Source organism: Haliotis cracherodii, unplaced genomic scaffold (assembly GCF_022045235.1).
Source record: "Haliotis cracherodii isolate W230 unplaced genomic scaffold, xgHalCrac1.p SCAF_15, whole genome shotgun sequence".
Lineage (NCBI taxonomy): Eukaryota > Metazoa > Mollusca > Gastropoda > Lepetellida > Haliotidae > Haliotis > Haliotis cracherodii.
This window is the reverse complement of record NW_027266270.1, coordinates 7,932,480-7,955,168: the sequence shown is the minus strand read 5'-3', so window position 1 is coordinate 7,955,168 and position 22,689 is coordinate 7,932,480. Positions and strand designations below refer to the sequence as shown.

Below are 22,689 nucleotides of genomic sequence, written 5' to 3'. Positions count from 1 at the left end.
ACTTTATCTTGAGCACATGCTTATAAATTACTATGACTAAAGTAGGTTTTTAGTTTTGAAGTTTTTAGAACATAGTTGGATTTTAGGATATTTAAAAGAAGTCAATCTCTATAATACAGGCATATCTTAATTTGACAATCAGCTTTTACCGGACACCGGACCTTACGCCTTCCTGGCCACGAAGGCGGTCCCATAAATGTGGCAAAATATACAATATTTTACTATTTCCTCCCTTGAACTATTCTGTTGGAAACTAGATCTCCTTTAAACACAGAAGCTCGTAACATTAATCTCGGGCCTCTCACAGTGTTCTTTTCCAGTTTCTAAATTTGTCTGCATATATGACCACATGCGCACTTGTTAAAACCTCGCGGCTTGAACAGCACTAATATAATTATTTACGCTGTACTTTACGCCCCTTTAACATTGCAGCGCAGATCAATGGCTCGCCCAATATTGTTATGCTTGATCCTGTATGTCGCTGTCGCCGACAGTGGAATACTCACGAAGGACTTGCACTGGGTAGGTACCGTTTGCCCGTGTTTTTATGTGTCGATACATGCAATTATACCTGTCATCACCTGTTTGTAAAATATTTTAATGCCTTACATTATTTTAACTGCATTTATGTAACTGGTCAATTTAGATTATTATACTGTGTATAATGTATAAAGAGTGCCATACGTGTATTTTAACGTCGTCTTCTGTTTATTTGTGAATGAGTGCGCCGTTTTTAACAGTATTCCAGTATCACGGCGTGTCAAAGTAATTTGGGAGGAAAACCAAAAATGATGCTGGTCTCGAGGCGTTTACAACTTTGATGATACCCACGAGCACGGGCATGGTGCTGACAAACCAAGAAACATTATCGGGGCCAATCCGGATTCGAACCCACAACCAAACGTTTCTGGCGTGCCCAAAGGACATAACTCTACACATATAATCAACTGCAAACGTATAATATAAAGTCTTGAAATGTTTCCCGTAATAATGTAACAACCTATATCAACCCGGGCAGAGTTGCTTCCCTTAGTTGTGCCAGAATCCTGTTATCGTGGGTTTGAATCTCGGATCACCCTGATTATGTTTCTTTTTTACAGCGTCATACCCGTGCTTCTAAGACCTGCATCACTTCGGGCTTTAGTCCAACATCTAAGAAGACACGCCATGAAATAACTGACTTTTGTTGTGTTTCCAGATCCAGGATCTCGAGTCTCGAGATGGCTGTGAGATGCTGGACAGGTTTGACTCCGATGTGCAGTGCAAAGGAAATGTCCACGACGTATTTTCTGTAGCTGGACAGGTTATGACAATGGCTGACACGGGGACTGTATGTCGGGCTGGATTTACTTTGGACTTTTTTGCTTGTAAAGGAGGGCTTTGGGTGCAAGGTGATAATTTTGTATCTATCATTTTTACGTGATAGGAACCAGTTTGTTTGTTGTTTAACTCCGTACTCAGTAATATTCCAGCTGTATGACGGCGGTCTGTAAACAATCAAATCTGGACCAGACAATACAGTGATTGATATCATGAGCATCCCTCTACTCAATTGGGATACGATGACATGCATCAACCAAGTCGGGGGGCCTGAACACCCGATCCTATGTGTCGCCTCTTATGACAAGCGTGGGTTACTGAAAACCATTAACCATTGATTCCACCATTAACGCTAATTTCAATATAAATGATAATTCTGAAAATATTGCAGATGATAAAATGCCTTTCATATTTAATACCGTTTATCACATATATAGACGTGAAACTTGTATGGATAACATTATCTATATAGTTTGCCACCAGGTTTCACAGTCACTTCTCGCTGCAACATGCCGCTAACAAATGGCCATTACCGCACTCACAATCACGAGAAAATATACTTAGGCGGTTTTATGTTATTAATTGGTTTACGGATCAACCGGCCGTAAAATAAAAAAAAGTTGGAAAAGATATAATTCTGGAATCCCAGCAATAAAATATATCACAAATCGTTTTCATGCCATTACCATCCAAAACTGGCTCCCACAGGTGATATTGCTTAGGTGAGATCGAACAATATCTGCATTGATCGCTACAATGAAATTGCTTCACAATGCTTTGCAGACCATTGTGACGTCATTGATTACCATGACGTCACAATCAAATGACATCACTAATAGTTCTGCTATTGAAGTTGTTTGCAGTACTTTTTCTACACTTAAGACACTGCTTATTACTGTCTTCAAACTTAAAAGTTTGGAAGAATGATGGTGGATGATATATAAAATATCACCCTTCTGTTTTTTTATATCAAATATATCCACGCTCGTTTGTGTATTTGACATCAAAAGACACTCGGGTGAGATGCTCTATGTCCCAACAAAGGATAAACTCAGCACGACCCACAAAACAAACGTGCTCACGCTTTGCGACAGATGGTTGTTGACCTGTGTAACAAAGGCCAGTTCTGTTAATAGACGCACCGACACCCTACTCTCAGCAGTGTGTGGGTAGGCAACGCTGTGAGGAGTAGGTAACCTAGTTGTTTAAGCTTTCTCCCACTTACTCACTCACCCACCCATCTCACCCCCTTACCCACCTCCCATCCTCCTATCCTCCCACCCACCAACCTTCCAACTCTTAAACTTCATCCACTTCTAACTTCAGTACCTGTATCCTTTGCTCGGTCGTTAAAACGTCGGGAGGATCAACATCACAGGGAAAAGCGATTTTGGGGTACCGTTGGAGCAGTAATTGGCGCCATAGGTGGAGTTGTCGACATCTTCTGCACGTTTTTGTGTGATAACGGTAAGTATATTTTCAAAGTATGACATGAGACCAATGTTTGGGCAGGTGGACATCATTCAAATGTGTGAGTTTATTATCTCATTTATACATATCCGTTTGATTTTATTGTACTTCCAAAGCAGTGATGTTAAACTATGACACGCCAAATCATTTAACGAGTAATAACCTGCAGCTGTTACAATATGACAAGTGTACGAGTTAAGTTACACGCAAGGTCAATGCTTCTTGTCCCAGTCCATTCGTCACCACTCGCCCCTTTCCGTAACGTGCAAGAAGACTCGTTGAATGTTTTGTGCGAAAATACGACAAACCAATCAGAATGCGCGTGTGACTTCAAGTACTTCGGTCTAAGAATCCCTCAAGAATACTTTTTGATAATTTACGTACGCACCGAGTTGACAATTATTTTAGCTATGCCCGTTTGCGCTTACACGAAACCCAGTCACAAAAATGGCCACGAGAGGGGCACGGGTTGCTATTCGTCTTGTCCCGGAGTAACATGAGTTGGTCACGAATGGGCCAAGTCTAATACCCCGTTCACTTGCACAACATTTACTTACGTAAGTAATTTTAACTATACATACGTGCGTATATGTAAATCTACTATGCATTCACATGAAAAGCATCATAGGTGTGTAAATAAAGTATTTAAATTGTGTAAGGCACACATATTCGTCAGTCAGTTCAACACAAAACAGGTTGTTTTCCAATTAAAGTTAAATGAGAAGAGAGTTACTTCACCAAATATTTTCGCGTGAACTAACATGTGTTTGGTTTAATTTGTACACAAAAGAAAACACCGTCCGCTCAACTGTATATACGCATAAAAGTTGACAACTGTCCAGTCTCAATGACACCATTTCCTGATGACCATAACTAATGTAAATTGAAAACTTCAATGAATATCTGCTCAAACACATTTCGTAATAGGCAGTGAGATATTGATGGGAATTGAAAAAGCATGAATACAAAAACAAGACAGAAATTATTTGACATTAGAAACTTGTAGTGAGTGTGTGAGTATGGTTTTACGCCGCTTTTAGCAATATTCCAGCAATATCACGGCGGGGGACACCAGAAATAGGCTTCCCACGTTGTACCCATGTCGGGAATCGAACCCGGGTTTTCGGCGTGATGAGCGAACGCTTTAATCACTAGGCTACCGACCGCCCCTAAGAAACTTGTAATCTAACAAGATTGAACATCATTACAAAGACTATGGTGTCCTTCTGATTAATCATTCACACACACATTTTAATTGGGAAAATTGAAATATGACAGGAATTTCTTGGGCCTTTGATCACATGGTTCTGGTATTTATCCATCAGGAGGAGGAGGAGGAGGAGGTCCACCTCCAAACACGTTACCCCAGATTGACTGTCCGTATGTTGGGCCTCAATACGCCAAGACGGGAGACACTATGGTGGTTACTTGGACAGAACCGACAGGAACGGATACGGAGGATGGCAGTCTAAGGTTCTCCTTCGTGTAACATTCTTAGTGTCTCAACACTCGAGACGTTTTACAACTGTATTAACAACTTAGCAAACATTGTTTCAGCACCAAACAATACTATATATAACACAGCTACGCGATAAATCGCAAAGAACAATGAAGAGCGAAGCGTGGTTTATTTCACGACAAAACATTGTTCTTTTAAGACGTCAATTCTGGAGATTCGAAATACCAAACTTAACCAACCTGTTCGTAGAATGGATTTGTCCGACATTTCCGAGGTCAGATTATATTCAGGGAGCCATCATTATTAAAATTTGGGTAAATATTATTAAAGCTTGTGCATTTTATCAACATCCTTAAAGGGGCGGTACATTATGTTTATATCTCATATAAGAAATGTACGACTCATTGTCGTTGTTTATTGTACAATAAAACACTGTAGGGAGAATTAACCACTTGCGCCCCTCATGGTGTATTCTCCCTGCAGTGTTTTATTGTACGATAAACAACGACCAAGAATCGTTTATTAATTACGTCCCAAGCCTCGCAGATGTGCAGTAACACGCGACCCCACTCATTTCCTTGATGAAATGGACCATCAGACATGGCAGAGAAAAAAATCCTGATAATAAAAGCAATGAAATGAAACATGAACATCCTGATAATAAAAACAATGAAATGAAACATGTTGCAGCCCTAAGAGATCGGGGTTGGCTCCAGGTAGTGTATTCACTGCGTCCACACACTTCATCAAGTACAGAGTTGTGGACAGTGGTGGACTGTCAGCTGACTGTGAAATTCTCTTCTCAGTGCACAGTAAGTTACTATGTGTGTGTGTGTGTGTGTGTGTGTGTGTGTGTGTGTAGTAGTCAGGATTTGTTTTATAGAGCTAGCCCACAAAGGTACCATGCTGCAGCATGACACAGTAAACTGTCTCCAAGCCAACCAGTTCTTGTTTTTTCTCTTTGATGCCGAACGCCATAAGGGGGACATGTACCATCTTCAAAATGTCTTTGGGTATGACGCGGCCGGGGATCGAACCACCGAACTTGCGCTCTCCGGGCAGACGCTCTATCTACTAGACCACGGTCCAATGTTCAAGGTGCATTGTTTCACAGAGGCTGTGCCCTGAAAGCAATCCCTGCCGAATCCAATAACGGATATTTATTCATTTCACTTGTATCATGACGTTGCCAGTCGCCGTCTTGGAAAACCCCTTTACAAGTCCACTGACCGGCCTGTAAGGTTAGAAGGCGGTCATATGATAGATTTAATTGTCACACACAAATACGTCAACGAAAATATGTCCTTTTAACTTGTGAACCGACAAATTCGTTGTATGTGTACGCGATTGTACGAGCTGAACTTCCCTGTACATCCAACGACCTTCATCCTTTGCGTAACATTTCTGCTATCGGAATGTCCGTTTTGCTTATAGTGGAACCCTGTTTATTAATGTGCGTGACATAAGCAACAGTAGGTTCATTCACTCATTTATAGAAATCCTACATCTTATTCAGCTGGCTGCTCCACAGGAACGTATGTAGAAGCAGGCTCGGGAAACTGCGTGTCTTGTCCTGTTGGCACCTATACAGATGAAGGATTTTCTGATGCCTGTAAACTGTGTGGTGAGGGAAAGTCGACACGATCAACCGAATCCAGATCCGTGAACGATTGTATTGGTGAGTTATACGACTATACAGGTGACATTATCATACAATATAATCATGTTTTAATTCGCTCATGTGTGTTTACGATTAATCTGTGCAGTTTGTGCAGAAAACCAATGACGATTGGTTAATAAATATGCATCGCATTCGTAACAATTTTAATGAAGTTATGGAGATGTCTATGGGCCGAAGGTTCAGTACATCAAACACAAATGATTATGATATTACATCAAACTATGGTTATGAATAAAAATATATTTCTGTTGGTAGATACCTGTACTGAAGGTTCCTTCTCGATGGACGGCATGGCGCCCTGCACTCCATGTTCTCCTGGGACGTATCAAGATGCTGTTGCGATGACGTCGTGCACGTCATGTCCGACTGGCACTACATCACCACAGGGGTCTCACAATGCTAGTTCATGTGTTGGTAAGGTTGTGTTTGAAGATCAAGAATGCTATGAGCTATCAATAGCGGTTAACGCTGCAATGAACAATTATATCTCGGCGTTAGGGAAAGCCTGAAATGTTGCAGGTCTTAGAAATTTGTAACTTCGGTGGAACCAACGGCGACGGTTTAATGTTAACAAACCATTACTCTTAACCAGGTCACTGGATCCTGACACACATAAGAAACACAAGTTACATCAGTTGAATGTCGAATGAACACGTTCGGGGAAACCCATGGGGTTTGGTGCCGGTAAACCGAGGATCATAATCCTGGAGAATCTTTCTACTACACCCACTATCAGCGGATCCTGGCACGATTTAGATACGCGATTCAACATACGTGACTAAATTCCGCACAAGGACACAGCGGCAGATAGCATTTACTGTGAATGACAAACATAGGTTGATGGGGAACAGTTATGTTAAACCAGAAATCCCCACTGAATATTGTGCCGATAAACCAGGGATACTGTTCAGGGTTGAACACGCGATAAGCGTATCCTTAGGTAAGCTACTCAAAGCGGCAGTAAAGGGCTACAAAGTGGCATATAGGCAGATAGAAGGTTACTGGGAATTGTTATTATTCTATTTAGAGTGTACTCCAAAATGCATGTAATTCTCTGTAATTTCTTATTCAGCTTTTGACCTGAAGGTTCATGCTAACACGGAGACCGTATTCGGTAATATCAGCTCGGATCTGAGCGCCCTGACCTTGTATTTCTGGTGCCACCTGGACACAAGCCTGGGACACACCCTGGCACGCATCACCGACACTGACCGGAACACTGTCATGGAACTTTCAATCACCAACAATGTTTTCCTGAATATACAAGGGTATTACATATCAATATCTTTGTAAATATTTAAAATATGGCATATATGCCACTCATACAAGGTATTATATATCAATATCACTGTCAATATTTTAAATATGTTTTGTTACCATGGAGACTATGAATTTCATAAATGTACATGAAATCAGTGACATGGTCAAGAAAAGACATTCAGTTTGTACTGTTATTTACACGTGTGATAGCAGAAAACACAGATGTTTAAACAAAGACTTGGTTGTTCACTGTAGATTTATTTTCAAAATAGGAACTCTGTAGATACAGGTGTGACCCCTGCAACAAACCGCTGGCAACACCTGGCCTTGACCTTAGATGGCAGCAGCAAGAACATCGCTCTCTATCTGAATGGAATAGCTGTTTACTCAGATAATATGGCGTCCCTAACAACCCCTCTTGCTCCACGTGGCAGCAGTGTTGCCATCGTATCAGGAAATGGAGGTATTTACATGTACTTCTTTGTGTAGTTTGCCACAACAATAAGATCTTATGTTCCTCTAATGTGTATATGTCACGCGCCGACAGCAACCCGCCATATCTCAAATAGTGTGTTCTTGTTTTATTGATACTCTCAGTGTAAAAGAATACATTTTCAATTCAGGCATCACTCAGAGCGGTATCAACATTATTGAGAGAGTTGCATCCCTTGATGACATACAAGCCCAGTCTTCATCCTGTGTATCCACACTACAAGAATCAGTGTTGACGTTCATAAAGAATGGTACAAATCTTATTGTACCAAGTCAGTGTGATGGTGAGAAATTTATTCTACGCATTCTATGCACAGTCAGATAGGGGTATAAAATAACAAATTGAACGTTATCAATAAAAAGGTCTATTTTTAAAAGGTATATGTATCGTATCCGAGTAACTATTCACCACAAGAGCAGTGGTGGTCTCACCCTATTATTGCATAGTGAACTGTACTTCCACTTCTGTTTTCTGTGGTGCTCAAATTTAGGTTTACATCTAAGAGTGACAAATTGCTTTGAAAAATATGTTATTCACAACCTAATGTCTTCCAAAAATTTCTTGTGACGTGTGTACAAGGAAATGACCATCTCTTGCAGCTGTTGATGACTGCCTTGACAACCCTTGTGGCTCCCATCCCTGCAAGGATGATTTGGAAGGGTTCACATGTGACTGTCAAGATAGCTGGACTGGGGTCACGTGTGACGTCCCACCGGACTACTGCGCACATCACGAGTGTCAGAACAACGCCATCTGTGAGAACGGAAACGGAAACTACACATGCCAGTGCCTGAAGGGTTTCAAGGGTGAATTGTGTCAGGAGCTTGTAGGTTTGTAAATAAATTTCGTAATAAGCGTTACATCATTGACATTAATATATACAGATTTCATGTCCTAATACAACAAGTACAGGAATACATGCCACAGTACGTCTGAAAGGAGTACAAACATATGTCATGAAATGTATTTTGTAATCATTAAGATCATGTAACAAACAAAAGAATACGCATTTGGAACCAGAAAGCAATGAGTTATGCGAGCCTGCAAATACTGTATAAAAGAATGAGAATGATAAATATTCACACATGCCTTTGTAAAATTACTGAAATCTCTTCTTGAAGTGAATGGTAACTGGGGAGATTGGTCCAAGAAGACGGAGTGTTCAGCATCTTGTGGAGGAGGAAACAGGTCGAGAAGTCGTCAATGTGACAGCCCGCCCCCTGACGTGGATGGTGACACATGTGATGGGGCTTCTGAAGAGACGGAACAATGTAATACAGACGCTTGTCCGGGTACGTTGTCAGTGTGCACTCTACATGCTTTTGACAGGCAGATTCAAATACAATTGTATCAAGAACAACAGGGTGTTTGCTAAATGCTATCATTTGTTTTGAGCTTTAATGAGTCTGAGAATGATATATCACAATGGTTTCCTAAAAAATAACAAGTTAATAAATCAACTTGAGTAGCAATGCATGTTGTGTATGTTGATTTCAACTTCAGAGTGCCCTACCCTTCGTCTGTCTTCTGGAAATTTGAAGAACTGTACACAGGCCGATGGCTACACTAGATGCACCATCACATGCCGGGGGGACATGGTGTTCTCTGAGAAACCCCTACCTGTGTACGAGTGTGGTGCAGGCAGCGACTACGTGTGGAACCACCAGGAACACAAGAGTAATGCCAGGCCTCCCGCATGTCGAAGTGAGTTGAATCCTTGTGTCATATATGTAGCAATTGGCCTGAGGTAGGACATATTGATATCTTCTCTTGTCATATCTTATCATAATTATTATCCACGAAGTGATATTGCCAGAATATTGCTAAAAACGGCGTAAAACACAAAATAATTACTCCTAATTATTACATACGAGAAGATGTAGAAGAAGCGTATACAATTTAATAGTGCAACAGTTCACAGCAGTCAACCTAGTAAATTTGCTACTTCTTAAATGGTCTTCATAGCAATATACATATGTGATTCCTGAACCCCATTCTTGAACACTTAACTTATTAAGATAAACATGATATGGTTTATGTCAGTAAGAAAATGTCTTGAAATAAGTAAACCATTGTTCCACTGCACCTAAGAGTGTATGCTGGATTCAATGAACAAGACCAGGTGCTTCAAAAGCTTTCTGCAATTGCAAACCGTCAATCCCAAAACCTCTTTTCATTCTATGACGCTGAGTAAGTGAGTGACATTACAGTGTTTGCAGGATCCATTCCTATAAATTTCTTTGCTACTTTGCCTTTTATGCCCAATGAAATGTATTTCGTCGAAGAACAGAAACTGGCTATTATCTGGTGTTGACGCATGAAATACATATTTGCCCCGATTTTAGTAATATTCCAGCAATATCACGACGGGGGACACAATAATTGGCATCACACATTCTGTTCATGCAGTGAAATCAATACCGGCCTTGGGCGTCACAATCAAACTCTGTAACCATTGTCTACACCACCGCCCCTCATCCTACGTTAAAGCAAAACGTCCTGTAAATTTTTGGTAATTTCATCTTGTGACCTTTAGACGAGTAAATCCATATCATGATTTTCATCTCATATTTAGCTGCTATGGGGGCCGCCCGGTATGACGTAACCCACACCGTCACATACCAAGACCTACCATGTTCGTCTGGTAATACTCGATCCGATGAAATCAAATCCCAGGTTTCTGGAAATATTGATGTCTTGCCATGTGTCCAGGAGAGTATTTGCACAACGTCAGTTTCAATCAACAATTGCAATAACAATGGAGTCAGTAAGAGGTCGACAACGTCCACTGTTGTGTTAATACTTATTTCAACCATCATGGGCGACTCGGCCTCTCTTGATCTCACAGAATTCGTCGAAAATAACATAGGTAAATATCACAAATTGTTCACATTAATAGTATTGAATCTATATAATTCGAATGTTAATCTCTAGAATAGTTCCTGCTTCAATTTGGTTAACACAATGAAATACAAATTCCCAAAACAGTGATACTACGTTCGAACATTTTTTCAACAAATTGTCTTTTGAACAAGTCATGTAACTCCCTGTCTTTAAATCTGTTTTGCAGTTACTACAGGCCTTACCAACTACCTGAACAAACTCATGAAGACCGAACTTTCTGTCCAAACACTCGTTAACAGCAGCAACACACTGTTGCCACTGACCATAGATGGCGCCACCTACCAGGTGGATACAAATTCAATGTCGACGACATCATTGGCCATCTGTCCATCTGGAACCACGCCCACAGAGGGTGTCTGTGGTCAGTCCAGTCACTTTCATTGAGTTCCACTATTAGTTTCCTTCTTTTGTTTTAAATTTGTATGAAGCTCAAATTAATTTAAAAATATAAATGACATTTTGTATGCAACATTTTCGTATAACCACCTCTTTCCACATACAAAACGCCATGCTGAAAGGTTATGCTTAGAACTCTGGAATTGTCGAACGTTGCAATATTCTTCCATCTGTTCAGGACAATGTCCCCCGGGAACAAAGGAGGTGAGCGGCAAGTGCGTGTTGTGCGAGAAAGGCACTTATCAACATGAAGCAGCCAGCGCGTCATGCCGAAGGTGTCCGTCAAGTACGACAACTCCTGGTGTTGGAGCGGAAGATGTCAGCCAGTGTACAGGTAGGTTGTACACCATTTGATGACTCACATTAAGTTAAAAAATGGCCATGAGTCAGTGATGTGATTTGATAATATAAGAGACCGCCTCCGTGGTCTTGGGGTAGAACCTCCGCTCGGAGAGCAGAAGGTCCGGGGTTAGATCCCCGGCCGCGTCAAACGTTAAAATATGGTACTTGTTGTTACCCTGTCTGGCGTTAAGTGTAAGGGGACTAAAACAAGGACTGGTCGGAGTCGGTATTCTGTGTCTGAGTGGAGTATTCATGTTATCTGCGGCATGGTATCTCAGTGAGGTAGTACTATAATTCGTCATCAGTCCGGACTAGTACAGTGCATGTGCGTCACTATATATGTGCAATAATCTTGGACGCGACGTTAAACCCCATTGCACCTCACTTAATAATATAACGTCACTTTAAGTGGGTCCTAAATGTCTTTTGTCTTAATTTAGACAAGCCCTCATGTGATTCATAAGGATTTGAAAACAAATATAGTTACTGGTGAATCATGTTTTATCCATGGTAACAAAATTGTAGCAATATCCTAGCGGAATATCACGACGGAGACACTATAAATGGATTTCAAAACGAGTTCTTACTGAGTAAATATTCAACATCATAGCATCATTACCTTTTGAAAATTGAGGGTATGAATGAGATTTACCATGTGCACAGTTTCAGTATTTGTGCAATTGTAGTTGAAGAAAAAGCAGTGGGAATTAGGTCATTCGAACTATTACATAATTCCAGGATTCCACGTGTGTGGATGGGGTTATATTCCTTATATTCCCGTTTTCACGTTGTAATTCATCATCATAATACAGCTACGTTTCCCAGCATCTCAGCTTCAGTGTGTAAAGGTACCCATCATATCATTGCTTGTATCACCCATGTAAGGTGGAGTGACTGAAGGAACGAATGACTGTGATGCTGCATGAACACATGACTCAACGTTAACACAGCCTGCATGTGCTATCCATCTCACGCCCTTCATCTAAATGCTAATATCAAAGGCTTTGCTTAAACATTCTCATTATTCTAATATTTTGATATATATTTTAAACTTTTGTCAGACATTAATTAAAAAGTGAATGAGTACAATGGATACATATATATATGTATGTATATATATATATATATATATAATAAAATAATAAAGTCCACTTCAGTCCAATATCTTCTTTATATGAGTTACAGACACAGTACTTTCACTGTCTAATGTCAGTGAAAGTACTAAAGTGGGCTGGAATATATATATATATAATGTATACACACAAAAATGAGGTAAATGAACACTCGGTGTACATGTAATATATACTAGCCACATAAAGAAACTGTGCACTGAGAAAATATATTCTGGATTGAAATACAAAACAGCAAGAACAAAATGATGCAGACGCTGTAGCAGCTGAATGATCGGACCATAAGAAAATGTCAACGGGACCTGAACAACATCTGTTACGATGACGTCAGAAGATCAAAATGGAGTAGGGGGTCAAACGACAAAGTCACAAAGTCAATAACGGGTATGACCACCCTGTGCGTGAATCACAGCAGTGCATCAGCGACGCATGGAGTCCACCAAATGGGCATGGAAGGCCTGGGGAATGGCCTGCCATATCCTCCTCAAATCCTGTGCCAAGTCACGGACGTTATCTGGAGGATGTGGAAGACGACGCAGACGGCGCTCCATTTCATCCCACATGCTCTATTGGGGAGAGATCTGGAGAATTTGCAGGCCATGGCAGTAACATGACATTGTTATGGTGAAGGAAATCCATTGCGACCCTAGCCGTGTGAGGACCTGTTGAAATGTCAATCCCGTGCCATGACGATGCAGGAAAGGAATGACCACAGCCCTCAGAATCTGATCTCTGTAGCCAACACCGGTTAGATTGCCCTGAGCAACCACCAAAGGGGTTCGGTGCCGTGCTGTTATCCCACCCCATATCATCACAGAGCCACCTCCAAAACGATTCCTCTCCACAATACAGTTGCGTGCATAACGTTCTCCCAAACGCCGGTAGACACGTCGGCGCCAGTCACTGTGGGAAATGTTGAACCTCGATTCATCTGTAAAGACAACATTTCTCCACCATATTCGAGGTTGACGAACATGATTTCGACACCATCTTAGACGGTTGACTCGATGACGGTGTGTCAGGATGGGACGTATGGCAGGGCGTCGTGGTCGAATCCCGTACTGACGTAAACGATTCCTGACAGTGTTGGGATGGATACGGCGCAGTCCAGGAATTGTCTGGGACGTCGTTACTGCCGTTTGGAACCTGTGTCGGAGATGTGTTACTCGAATCCATCTGTCCTGTCTTGGCGTCGTTACTCGGGGACGTCCTGAACATGGGTGGTCGGCAACGTCATTTGTGTTCTGATAACGCCTCACCAATGCCTATATCGTGTTACGATGGCATTGGAAATGTGTTGCCACCTGTTGTTGCCTCATTCCCGCTCGGATCATTCCAATGGCTTCATGACGTTGTGCAGCTGTCAATCTTGGCATGATTTGCTTGTGATATGTGTGTGTCTGCGCCTGAGAAATTTTTAATTTTTGAATGACCACAGATCATGCTTTCTAAAGTGACAGCGAATTTGAAGTTGCACATGCTGTGCACAGCTGCACAGGATGCACGTGCAGTAACACATTGCACGTCCATAGGCCCGCATCAATGACGTCATATTTCATATATGGACGGTGTGCCCTTATATCTATATTTTCTCCGTGCACAGTTTCTTTATGTGGCTAGTATATAATGAAAGAATAAAGTCCACGTTTTTAAATCATCTTTTTTATATCAGTTTCAGATATATATCAGATTATCAGATATAGATAATACTTTCACTGTCTCATGACAGCTCTTCAGTGTAACTGACAATGACATAATATGACGTCATACTTACTTTATATATATATATATATATATATATATATATATATATATATATATATATATATATATATTATAAATATATATAAATCTTATATATATATATAAACTAGTGATTTCAGCAGGTGTATAAGTATTAAATATACAAAGAAACAGAGTCCAGTTTTTCGTGCTTGTCAAAACTCGTATGTGTCATTAACCGTTTTGCTTTATACTAAATTGATTCCCTTAGGCTTGTCCAGTTCTGATGATTGAAAATCTTAGGTTCGCCTGCATTATGATCCTTTGCACTGCTCGACAAGCATCACCTCTAACTTTCCTCCAACATGATATAACTGAAATACTGTTTTAAGCATCGTTACACTCACTCATTTATTTTATCATCACATGTGGCTCAATAACACCAATTTGAAGCAAACTGTTAATATAATCTGTTAATCTACTACTTGTGATCTTGACATAAATCAGTCACAAATGTAAATGTAGTCATCGATCCTATATTTCAAAATACATGTTTTGATGAGTGTAAATACAATCCTTTGTTCACTGAAGTTAAGCACAAATCATGTACATATAACTTGGCTCGGATTATGTTAAATTATCAAACAATTTTCATAGATAAATGCAACGAATATCAATATCGATGTTACTTTATATGTATACCATTTAAACCATTAGCCAAAATCATTTTAATTTCGAAACATTTTCAGATGAGGAGGCGGATTCGGAACATGATCATGGTAAGTTGCACGAAGGGAGGTTTGAATTGAAAGCTGCTAACAATAATTTGAATTTGCTTGGCGTCTGGGCGATAAGTCATATAAAAATATTGTATAGATAAAACTGACTATTTCATGTTGTTATATATTCGGTTTGAACCTAACGCGTTTATATCTACATATATGCCTTTAATGAAATTTGTGTCGGCAGATAATCAAGATAGTCGTTATTCTCTGTCGTTGACGTTTTATATTTACATATATATTGTAATATGAATAGCGATTTTTTGCTTTAAAAAACAACGAAATCTGTTATATTGATATATACGAGTAAAAGAATTCAGGTAAAAACTTATTGAAGAGTTGTAATGGTCCATATTCTGATGGTGTATTTTAAAAAAAATTGAGACAAACACCGTGCTGCTAAACCTAATATTAATCTCAATTAATTAACAAAAATCAAATTGGCTATTTTTCTACTTTTCATCGCCTGTCATCTCTGTAACAGTAATCATTGTCGTGACCTTGTTCTTGGTACAACTAGTAAAGTATATGGAAGGTATGGAAAATAGCAGCAACAAGATTGCAAAGTGCCCATAACATGTCATATCTAAACTATTTATGATCATCACTGTTTAGCCATTTTGAAAAACCCTTCCCCCTGTTGTCTGTGTACTTTTCATATTTCATTTCCAGATCTTTTTGAGGCTTTCTTTGCATTTGATCACATGGAAGCAGAATATAAAGGCAGTTATGTTTGTATGCAAACATGGAAATCCAAATAAAACATATTCGTTAGAGATATTTGTATTCATTTTGGTCTCATCAGATTCATATCGACGATTGTGTATTATTAAACGTGATTCGATAATTGTTTGTGTATTCAACTTTGAGAGAAATCAATTTTCCTCGCACGAAAGCTAGTCTGGTCTTTGTCCGTGTGACTAGAAAGCTGTACCAAAGTACCTTTTGAGTTCTTCAGGATTATGTAGCTGAAGGCTTATGAGATGGTCATGACATTTGATCTAAATAGTTCGGAGACTAACTCTAAACTTAATAAAACTAAAAGTCCTCAAAAAACGACCAATGGCTTAAGCTTCCACTTGTCGTGTTCATCCACCGGACGGGCGCCAATTGCACGAGGTGAGCTGAATGTGTGTATTCTTTCTCGGTTGTCTTTGTCTCACCAGCTGTCAATCATTTCATATGTCTTGGTGCCTTCAACGGTTTTCGCGCATTTCAAGTAATGCCACATCCTTCTGGGCATGGGAATCGCTCTCAATGGTTCAAGGACAATATTTGTTGACTTCATCCACCGGATGGGCGTGTCAATGAAACGAGGTGAAATGGACGTTTCTTGTCTCATTTGGTTCTTTTGTCTATTTGGGGTCACCACGAACTTCAAGTAACTTTCCATCACTTCCTTCTGGTCTTGGGGATTCCTTGCAATGGTTCAATGACACTCATCTTACGTTGCAACACATAGGAAAAGCCATTTCCATCATCATGTCATTAGGTACCACTGATATCTAAAGAATACCTCACACATACTGGGAACAAATGTGGTGCCATATTATCCAATTATATTAATGTTTCATCAGAACTCATTTTCAGAACTCGGACTTTAAATTGCCCTTCGGCTTTGATTTTGACTTGTGAATAGGATTTTAGATGTTATCAGTAATTTACTGATGGTAATAAGTTATAAACGACCCACCATTAATGAAAAAACAAAAAAACATACGTTGTGAGATCACTTCATAACATCGTTACTAACAATACTTCAAGCTAAGGTTAAACTATGTTTATTTGATACATACAATTAGATAGCATAACAAATTTGTTTTGATTTCTTGAAAATGTAGGTAGGGATGTTTTGAACCAATCACCTCAATGGCTCAGAAGTTCTCTTTGCAGCATGTCATACTAGTTCCCGTAACAGTTGTTCGTTTGTACATCTGTTCACGTCCTGTTCTAAATATATTTGTTAGGGCGATAGTCGCATTTTAGTCTCTACAACCCCATGACACATTAGTGCACAGCCAAATAAAGTGAACGGTTAAAGTTGTTCGCCACTGGGCCGATGATTCTGACAAACCTTGTAGCTATACACTATTTGTTTTTGTTTATAGAACCCCAATGGAAGCTTATTGCTATTGGCTTGTCCTGTATCGGTGGGGCATGCTTTATCGCTGTTGCTGTTATCATTGTGGTGAAAAAGAAGGGCTATTACAAAATTCAGAAAAGGTAAGAAACATATTTGGTGTGTGTTATTTCATCGAGTCATTATCCTTATGTTTAATCAGCTATACTTATATAAAGTTCTGTGCCATCTCTTATAATCCTGACCCCTGAAGATCCGGGAAAAAACAGGTCTGGTCCAGACTCGATTATTTACAGAGCGCCGTCTGGAATATTGTTTGGTGTGGCGTAAAACAACAAACAAACAATTTTTCTAATCCTCGAACAGATTTCTAGTCTTCAATTGTGTAGTATATGTAGGTACATTTACACATGTAAACATGAGGGAGCTGAACGATTTAAGGTCACATGACGAGGAATAAAGACGTTAGTCAAGCCACTGTGTTTTACAGTATTTCAGTTAGACCTTTGAGTTAGAGGAAAGACTAATCAGGGTTTGTTAAGCAATGGTCCCAAAGAGGATACATGAGTGGAAAGATTTGACAGCGAAACCCGATGTTTAGACATGGTCTTATCTGAAGGTTGTTCTTCAAAATACATTTCTTCAAGGAGATGCAATCATTTATGGTGAAATGAATATGCATGTCTTTAATAGACATATGGGAAGTTTGATAAACTTACTGTCTGAAAACTTACAGATATAATATAAGGCTATATGTCTACTTTCAGTTCATCTAGACCATCTACAGCAGGATCGTTCCACAAGATGTTCCATCATCGTGTTTCCGTAGCTTCCTTACCACCACCCTACTCTCAAGAGGAGCCCCAAATGCCCCCTTCATCAACCTCAGCTTTCAGGACTCAGATGTTAGTGATGGAAGCTCCAGAAATGAGAGCACGATTAGATCCACTTCCACCACTAAAATGTACATTCCAATATACTCCTGGCACAAAGATAATTTAACATGCTGAAATAGCTTGATCTCTGTTATTTCTTTAGGCTCTGTTTGGGATCACATCGAAAGTTATATTAAATAATTTATTGTATTTGGACCATAATGACGAAATGACCAAGTGAATATGTCATTGCTCCATAAACGTTTGCGTTTTTGTATAAATTGTAAGATATGTTTAAGCATATTCATTATCGTTTCAATTGGTTGTTTCGTGAAAATATTGTATATATATTGTTACGTTCTAATTACGTTCACATCTTAAGAATGTCTGGTAATTAGCGAACGTGTATCACATTATAGTTTTATGAACACATCTTCTCTTGAGTTCAATGATATTTGTAAAACGTCTTCCATGGTGTTCAGGATGTCCCGTCTTCCATCCGATCGGTTCCATAACAGATGATGAATCCACCTCTCTGGCAATCTCCCGCAACATCATCCCACTCATTCAACACATTGATCAATGTGCCGGGCATAAAGCACCACATTTTGTGGTATTCCTGTTTTCTCAATGTGAAAATGATGCATTGGGAAAGATGACAGAAAGTTATTTTATTATTACTTTAAAACAAACTTAAGTGACCTCAAATGATGGAATTATTTAATACAATTATTGTACATAATCCTGCCTCAATAATACTCATTTCTATACAGTAAACTACGTTTATAGCGAACACGCTTATAATGATCTGACAGATGAAATGAACTGTTGTACCCGTCCATTTACTGTATTCATGATTACAACGAACTACGGTTATAACGAACTACGTTAATTGCCCATTTGTGTTCATCATAACCGTAGTCTTACTGTGACGTCACAATATTTAGATTGCACAATGACGTCATACTATGTTAAACCGGTTGAGAAAATTGTATAGCTCATCATTGGACTATTGTACTGTGCTGTGTGTCAAAACTGTTATATATAGTATAATCTGAACACGCCAGAAACCTATGATTGTGGGTTCGAATCCCGGTTCGTCCAGATTATGTTTCTAGGTTTGTCAGCACCATAGCCGTGCTCCTGGGTCTCAGCGAAGTGGTAAACGTCTAAAACCTGCATCTCTCCTGGCTCTCCTCCCAAATTAAGCTGACATGCCGCGATATAACTGGAATACTGTTAAAAACGGCGTTAAACCCAACTCACTCACTCACTGAACACATGATTATTACTCATACACTATCTTCTACAATGAATAAATCGAGACTGGTTATTCTCTGGTGTTGACGTTTTATATTTATATACCTTTTGCTTATCAAATTTATATAACCTGTTTATGCATTTTAAGTTACACAAGCGAATGTTTATTTTGACTCACACACGACATTTTAACAAAGATCCCTTAATTTGTGATACAAAAATATATGTCTACTACATGTATATATCTAAATATAATGAAGTTGGACTTAAAATGATATAAGTAAGGTCTTTTATAAATTCTCTAAAACTATCAGTTCGAAAAAAACCATCTTCGAAACAAAAACTTAAATAACCCTTGCATCTTTCTTCTAAGAAACATATTCCTGCTTGGCGCCAATATTGAAAACAGTATACACTTAGCTAACCCTTCCTGGAGGGATGTAATTGCTGCTTGGGGTATATTTTGTGGAAGACAAAAAAGTAACTCGAAAAACATCATTAACGAAAATCTAATTTGTGTAAGCCTGTCTTCAACAAATTTGTTTAAGTGAGAGGTTAGGCGCTCTACCACCCAAAAATCATGAGTTACTTCCCTTTGACTGTAAACCCCGTGAACCTGGGTGCACAACCGAGCGTATTAAATAACCAATCGCCATGCTGTCTCACGGTCACGTGAGAACGTTAACTTGTGCGGGTCGATATCCCGTTCTTTTCACAGCGACCAGCCAGCAGTAAACGCTGTCTCATTACAGCAAGTTTGTGGGCGCGGGGAAATTGTATGTGCAAGAATATGTCGGGACGGGGAAAGGGTCGAAAAAGGAAGTTACGGCCAACTACACTGTCAGGTGGTTCGAGACAAGGTAAAGCGGCGAGGCAGTCGACAACCCAGCGAGTATCCGCCACAGTCAGCGAGGTTACAAGCCAGCCAGACAGCATGGCGCCAAACATCGCAGAGCAAAGCGGCAATGTCGCAACAGGTGAACTCACATAATTTCGTAAACCCCGTTCCATCGTCTGATGTTATGATTGACTTGCCCGTAAATACAGTTCACAATCCAACATTTTCCAGCCCCACTCGCATAGGCCAGCAAACACGTGATTTGAATGATATGCCTAATTATGATCACATGGCACCAATCTCATCTGACCATATGGGTTATCTCGTTCCCCAGGGAGTAAGGCACAAAATAAGGAATGGCGAGTTTATTGAACTGACCACATTGCTCAAAGGTTTGGACAAGGACAACGGTAATGATGGTACAATTAAGGTCAACTCAAATGGTCAACTTGAAATGACTCGGCAAACTAAGGAAATTCAGTCTATCGAGGAATGGACATCAGCTTTCATTGTATATTCATCTGTTTATCTTGAGCAGTTCCCAGGAAAACACACGATCAGACTAGCTGCTAGTAGGGGTCAAGGATGGGCACAGTATGACAGGCAGTTCAGACTTCGCATGGCTAGATCCACTATGACTCTGGTTATTGTACATTAATCAACCTGCAAATCGTTCATTTTCGTTCCAGTCAAAGAAAGGGATGTTCTCACAAGCTGTAAACAGGTTGGGGAAACCCCTGAAATGAAGGAAATGGACCCACCTGAGTGAAACACCCCCAATTGAGTGAATACACGCACCCACTATCCCCTATAAAAAGGTGAAAAATCCACCTAGCGGCGTCTGAACAAAACGTCGGAAGATGGTAAGTCACTTTTGATCAGTACGGACTACATTCTCTACCATGCAACACATGCCGACATGAACACGTGCCTCGGTACATGCGTTGATAAACATTTAGAAACAGACATTCACGCGTTGTACAACAACTCTGACCTGTCACATTGCTATTACGCTACGATACAACTCACACTCTACACCAAAACGGCATTAATATCCCCTCTCAACACACACTAACCTGCCGGAAACGATGGCCGCTCATGTCACTCGCCAACTGCGAGAGAGATATTGTCCGGAACTGTGGTGAACCGAAAGGGACACAATTCGAACACAATGACAAGGGAGGAAACCCTGCACGCATTTCATCATTTAGGGATGTAAAATCACTAAATTGCATAGGAAAAGAGTTATTTAAATGAACAGATATATAACATCACCCAGCTGCAGCTACATGAACATAAATGATTGCCACATTCAAAATACAACATTGTTTCTGAATGTAAAAGGAAAGTAAAGTACAGATGAAAACAAAGAGTAAGAGGGCAACATGGAAAAAGACAGGTGTCCAAAAGTCCTCCACATCAAAAGGTCACCACAAGGGCCCCAGAGGACAAGCTTACATTGAGGACCCCAAGGATAGGGCCAAAAGCTTTTCCAAGCGGAAATTAACTCTGATTAAAATGGTAATTTATTCAGTATACAATATGTGTTTACCGTCATATGGAGCGTCACATTCCTTGCAGCCTCCACATCCAGCAGGTCTTTATAAAAGGCCATTATTTTAGCCTTTGTGCCGGAGCGGACTGCCTTCCATTGACGGCGCATGTCATCATCAGCCTGAAACAAGTACGATATTAATATACACATAACAATATGAATTCAAAACATACTAAAGAATACAAAAGTTAGGGTAATCTATGAACAAAACGATTATTACTATGTTACCAAAGGTACACTCTTCATACCTGTACATTTTGCAATGTGACCTCCACCAAGGTCATTAGTTCCTCTTTTGTCCGGTGCTGAATTTTTAGCGATTCCACCCTGTCAGCAGCGGTCACCATGATCTTTGACAGGGGTGTCCCCTTACGGGAGAAATCCCCTCAAATGGCCTTATCCCTGTTTAGATTAAAAGCGCATACAGTGTTACAGGATACAAAATGATGCACATACAATGAACTGTGGAAGCAACGTTACCAATTGCTAGTGTACGTAATACAAGTTTCAAGAAATGTATAAGGATGTACACTGGGTGAAGATCAATGCTGCTGTCCCCCGCCGTTATATTGATGAAATATTGCAAAAAAGTGTCCGAAACCCATACACAGTGAAGCACTGTATAAGAAATAAGTACTAAATTATGAATAATATACACATCTGTATATTTGTCGGTTTTGCTGACACTGTCGCACACAATTCACTAGGTCTGCATCAAGATGGAGGCTCTGGTCAACACGGTCAACCAGGATCTGCAAAAGCTGCAAGCCATGATGCCGGCTACTGTGTTGATATGGTCTGACATTCTACAGTGGGTTACATGGAGAGGCATCTCTGATGGCAGGATAATGGAGAAGAAGCGAAAGTGATACAACAGATTTGGCAGAAAAGGGGTTCTCAGCAAAGGAGGCCGTGCAATTGGACACTCAGAAATTACTGTATCTGTCAAGCAAGTCCAGTGGCGGAGGTCATGGCAGGCGTACCAAATATGTGACATTATGGATTGTCACCACAGGACTATTTGAACCTCACGTTGTGTGTAAACACGGATAGTAAAGTATTTACCAAAAGGTTTGTAGCTAACCTGACCCTCATGTTGTGTGTATCCAGAGGGTACACAGG

The 22,689-nt window shown here is 40.0% G+C and overlaps 2 protein-coding genes across 2 annotated transcripts in view; both read left to right on the top strand.

Annotated features, from left to right (window-relative positions):
- LOC139462218 (xylosyl- and glucuronyltransferase LARGE1-like) overlaps positions 1-22,689 on the top strand; it is a 472,136-nt gene that overhangs the window by 13,919 nt on the left and 435,528 nt on the right. The window lies entirely within an intron of this gene.
- On the top strand, positions 437-18,041 carry LOC139462656 (uncharacterized). Its single transcript, XM_071244486.1, has 20 exons — positions 437-522; positions 1,199-1,391; positions 2,647-2,787; positions 4,116-4,263; positions 4,940-5,061; positions 5,766-5,927; positions 6,186-6,344; positions 7,003-7,198; positions 7,463-7,653; positions 7,814-7,966; positions 8,283-8,513; positions 8,805-8,975; positions 9,187-9,387; positions 10,259-10,552; positions 10,754-10,948; positions 11,162-11,317; positions 11,809-11,814; positions 14,927-14,956; positions 17,068-17,182; positions 17,807-18,041. The coding sequence occupies exons 1-20, from the start codon at positions 442-444 to the stop codon at positions 18,039-18,041; spliced, it is 3,180 nt and encodes a 1,059-aa protein (XP_071100587.1). The 5' UTR covers positions 437-441.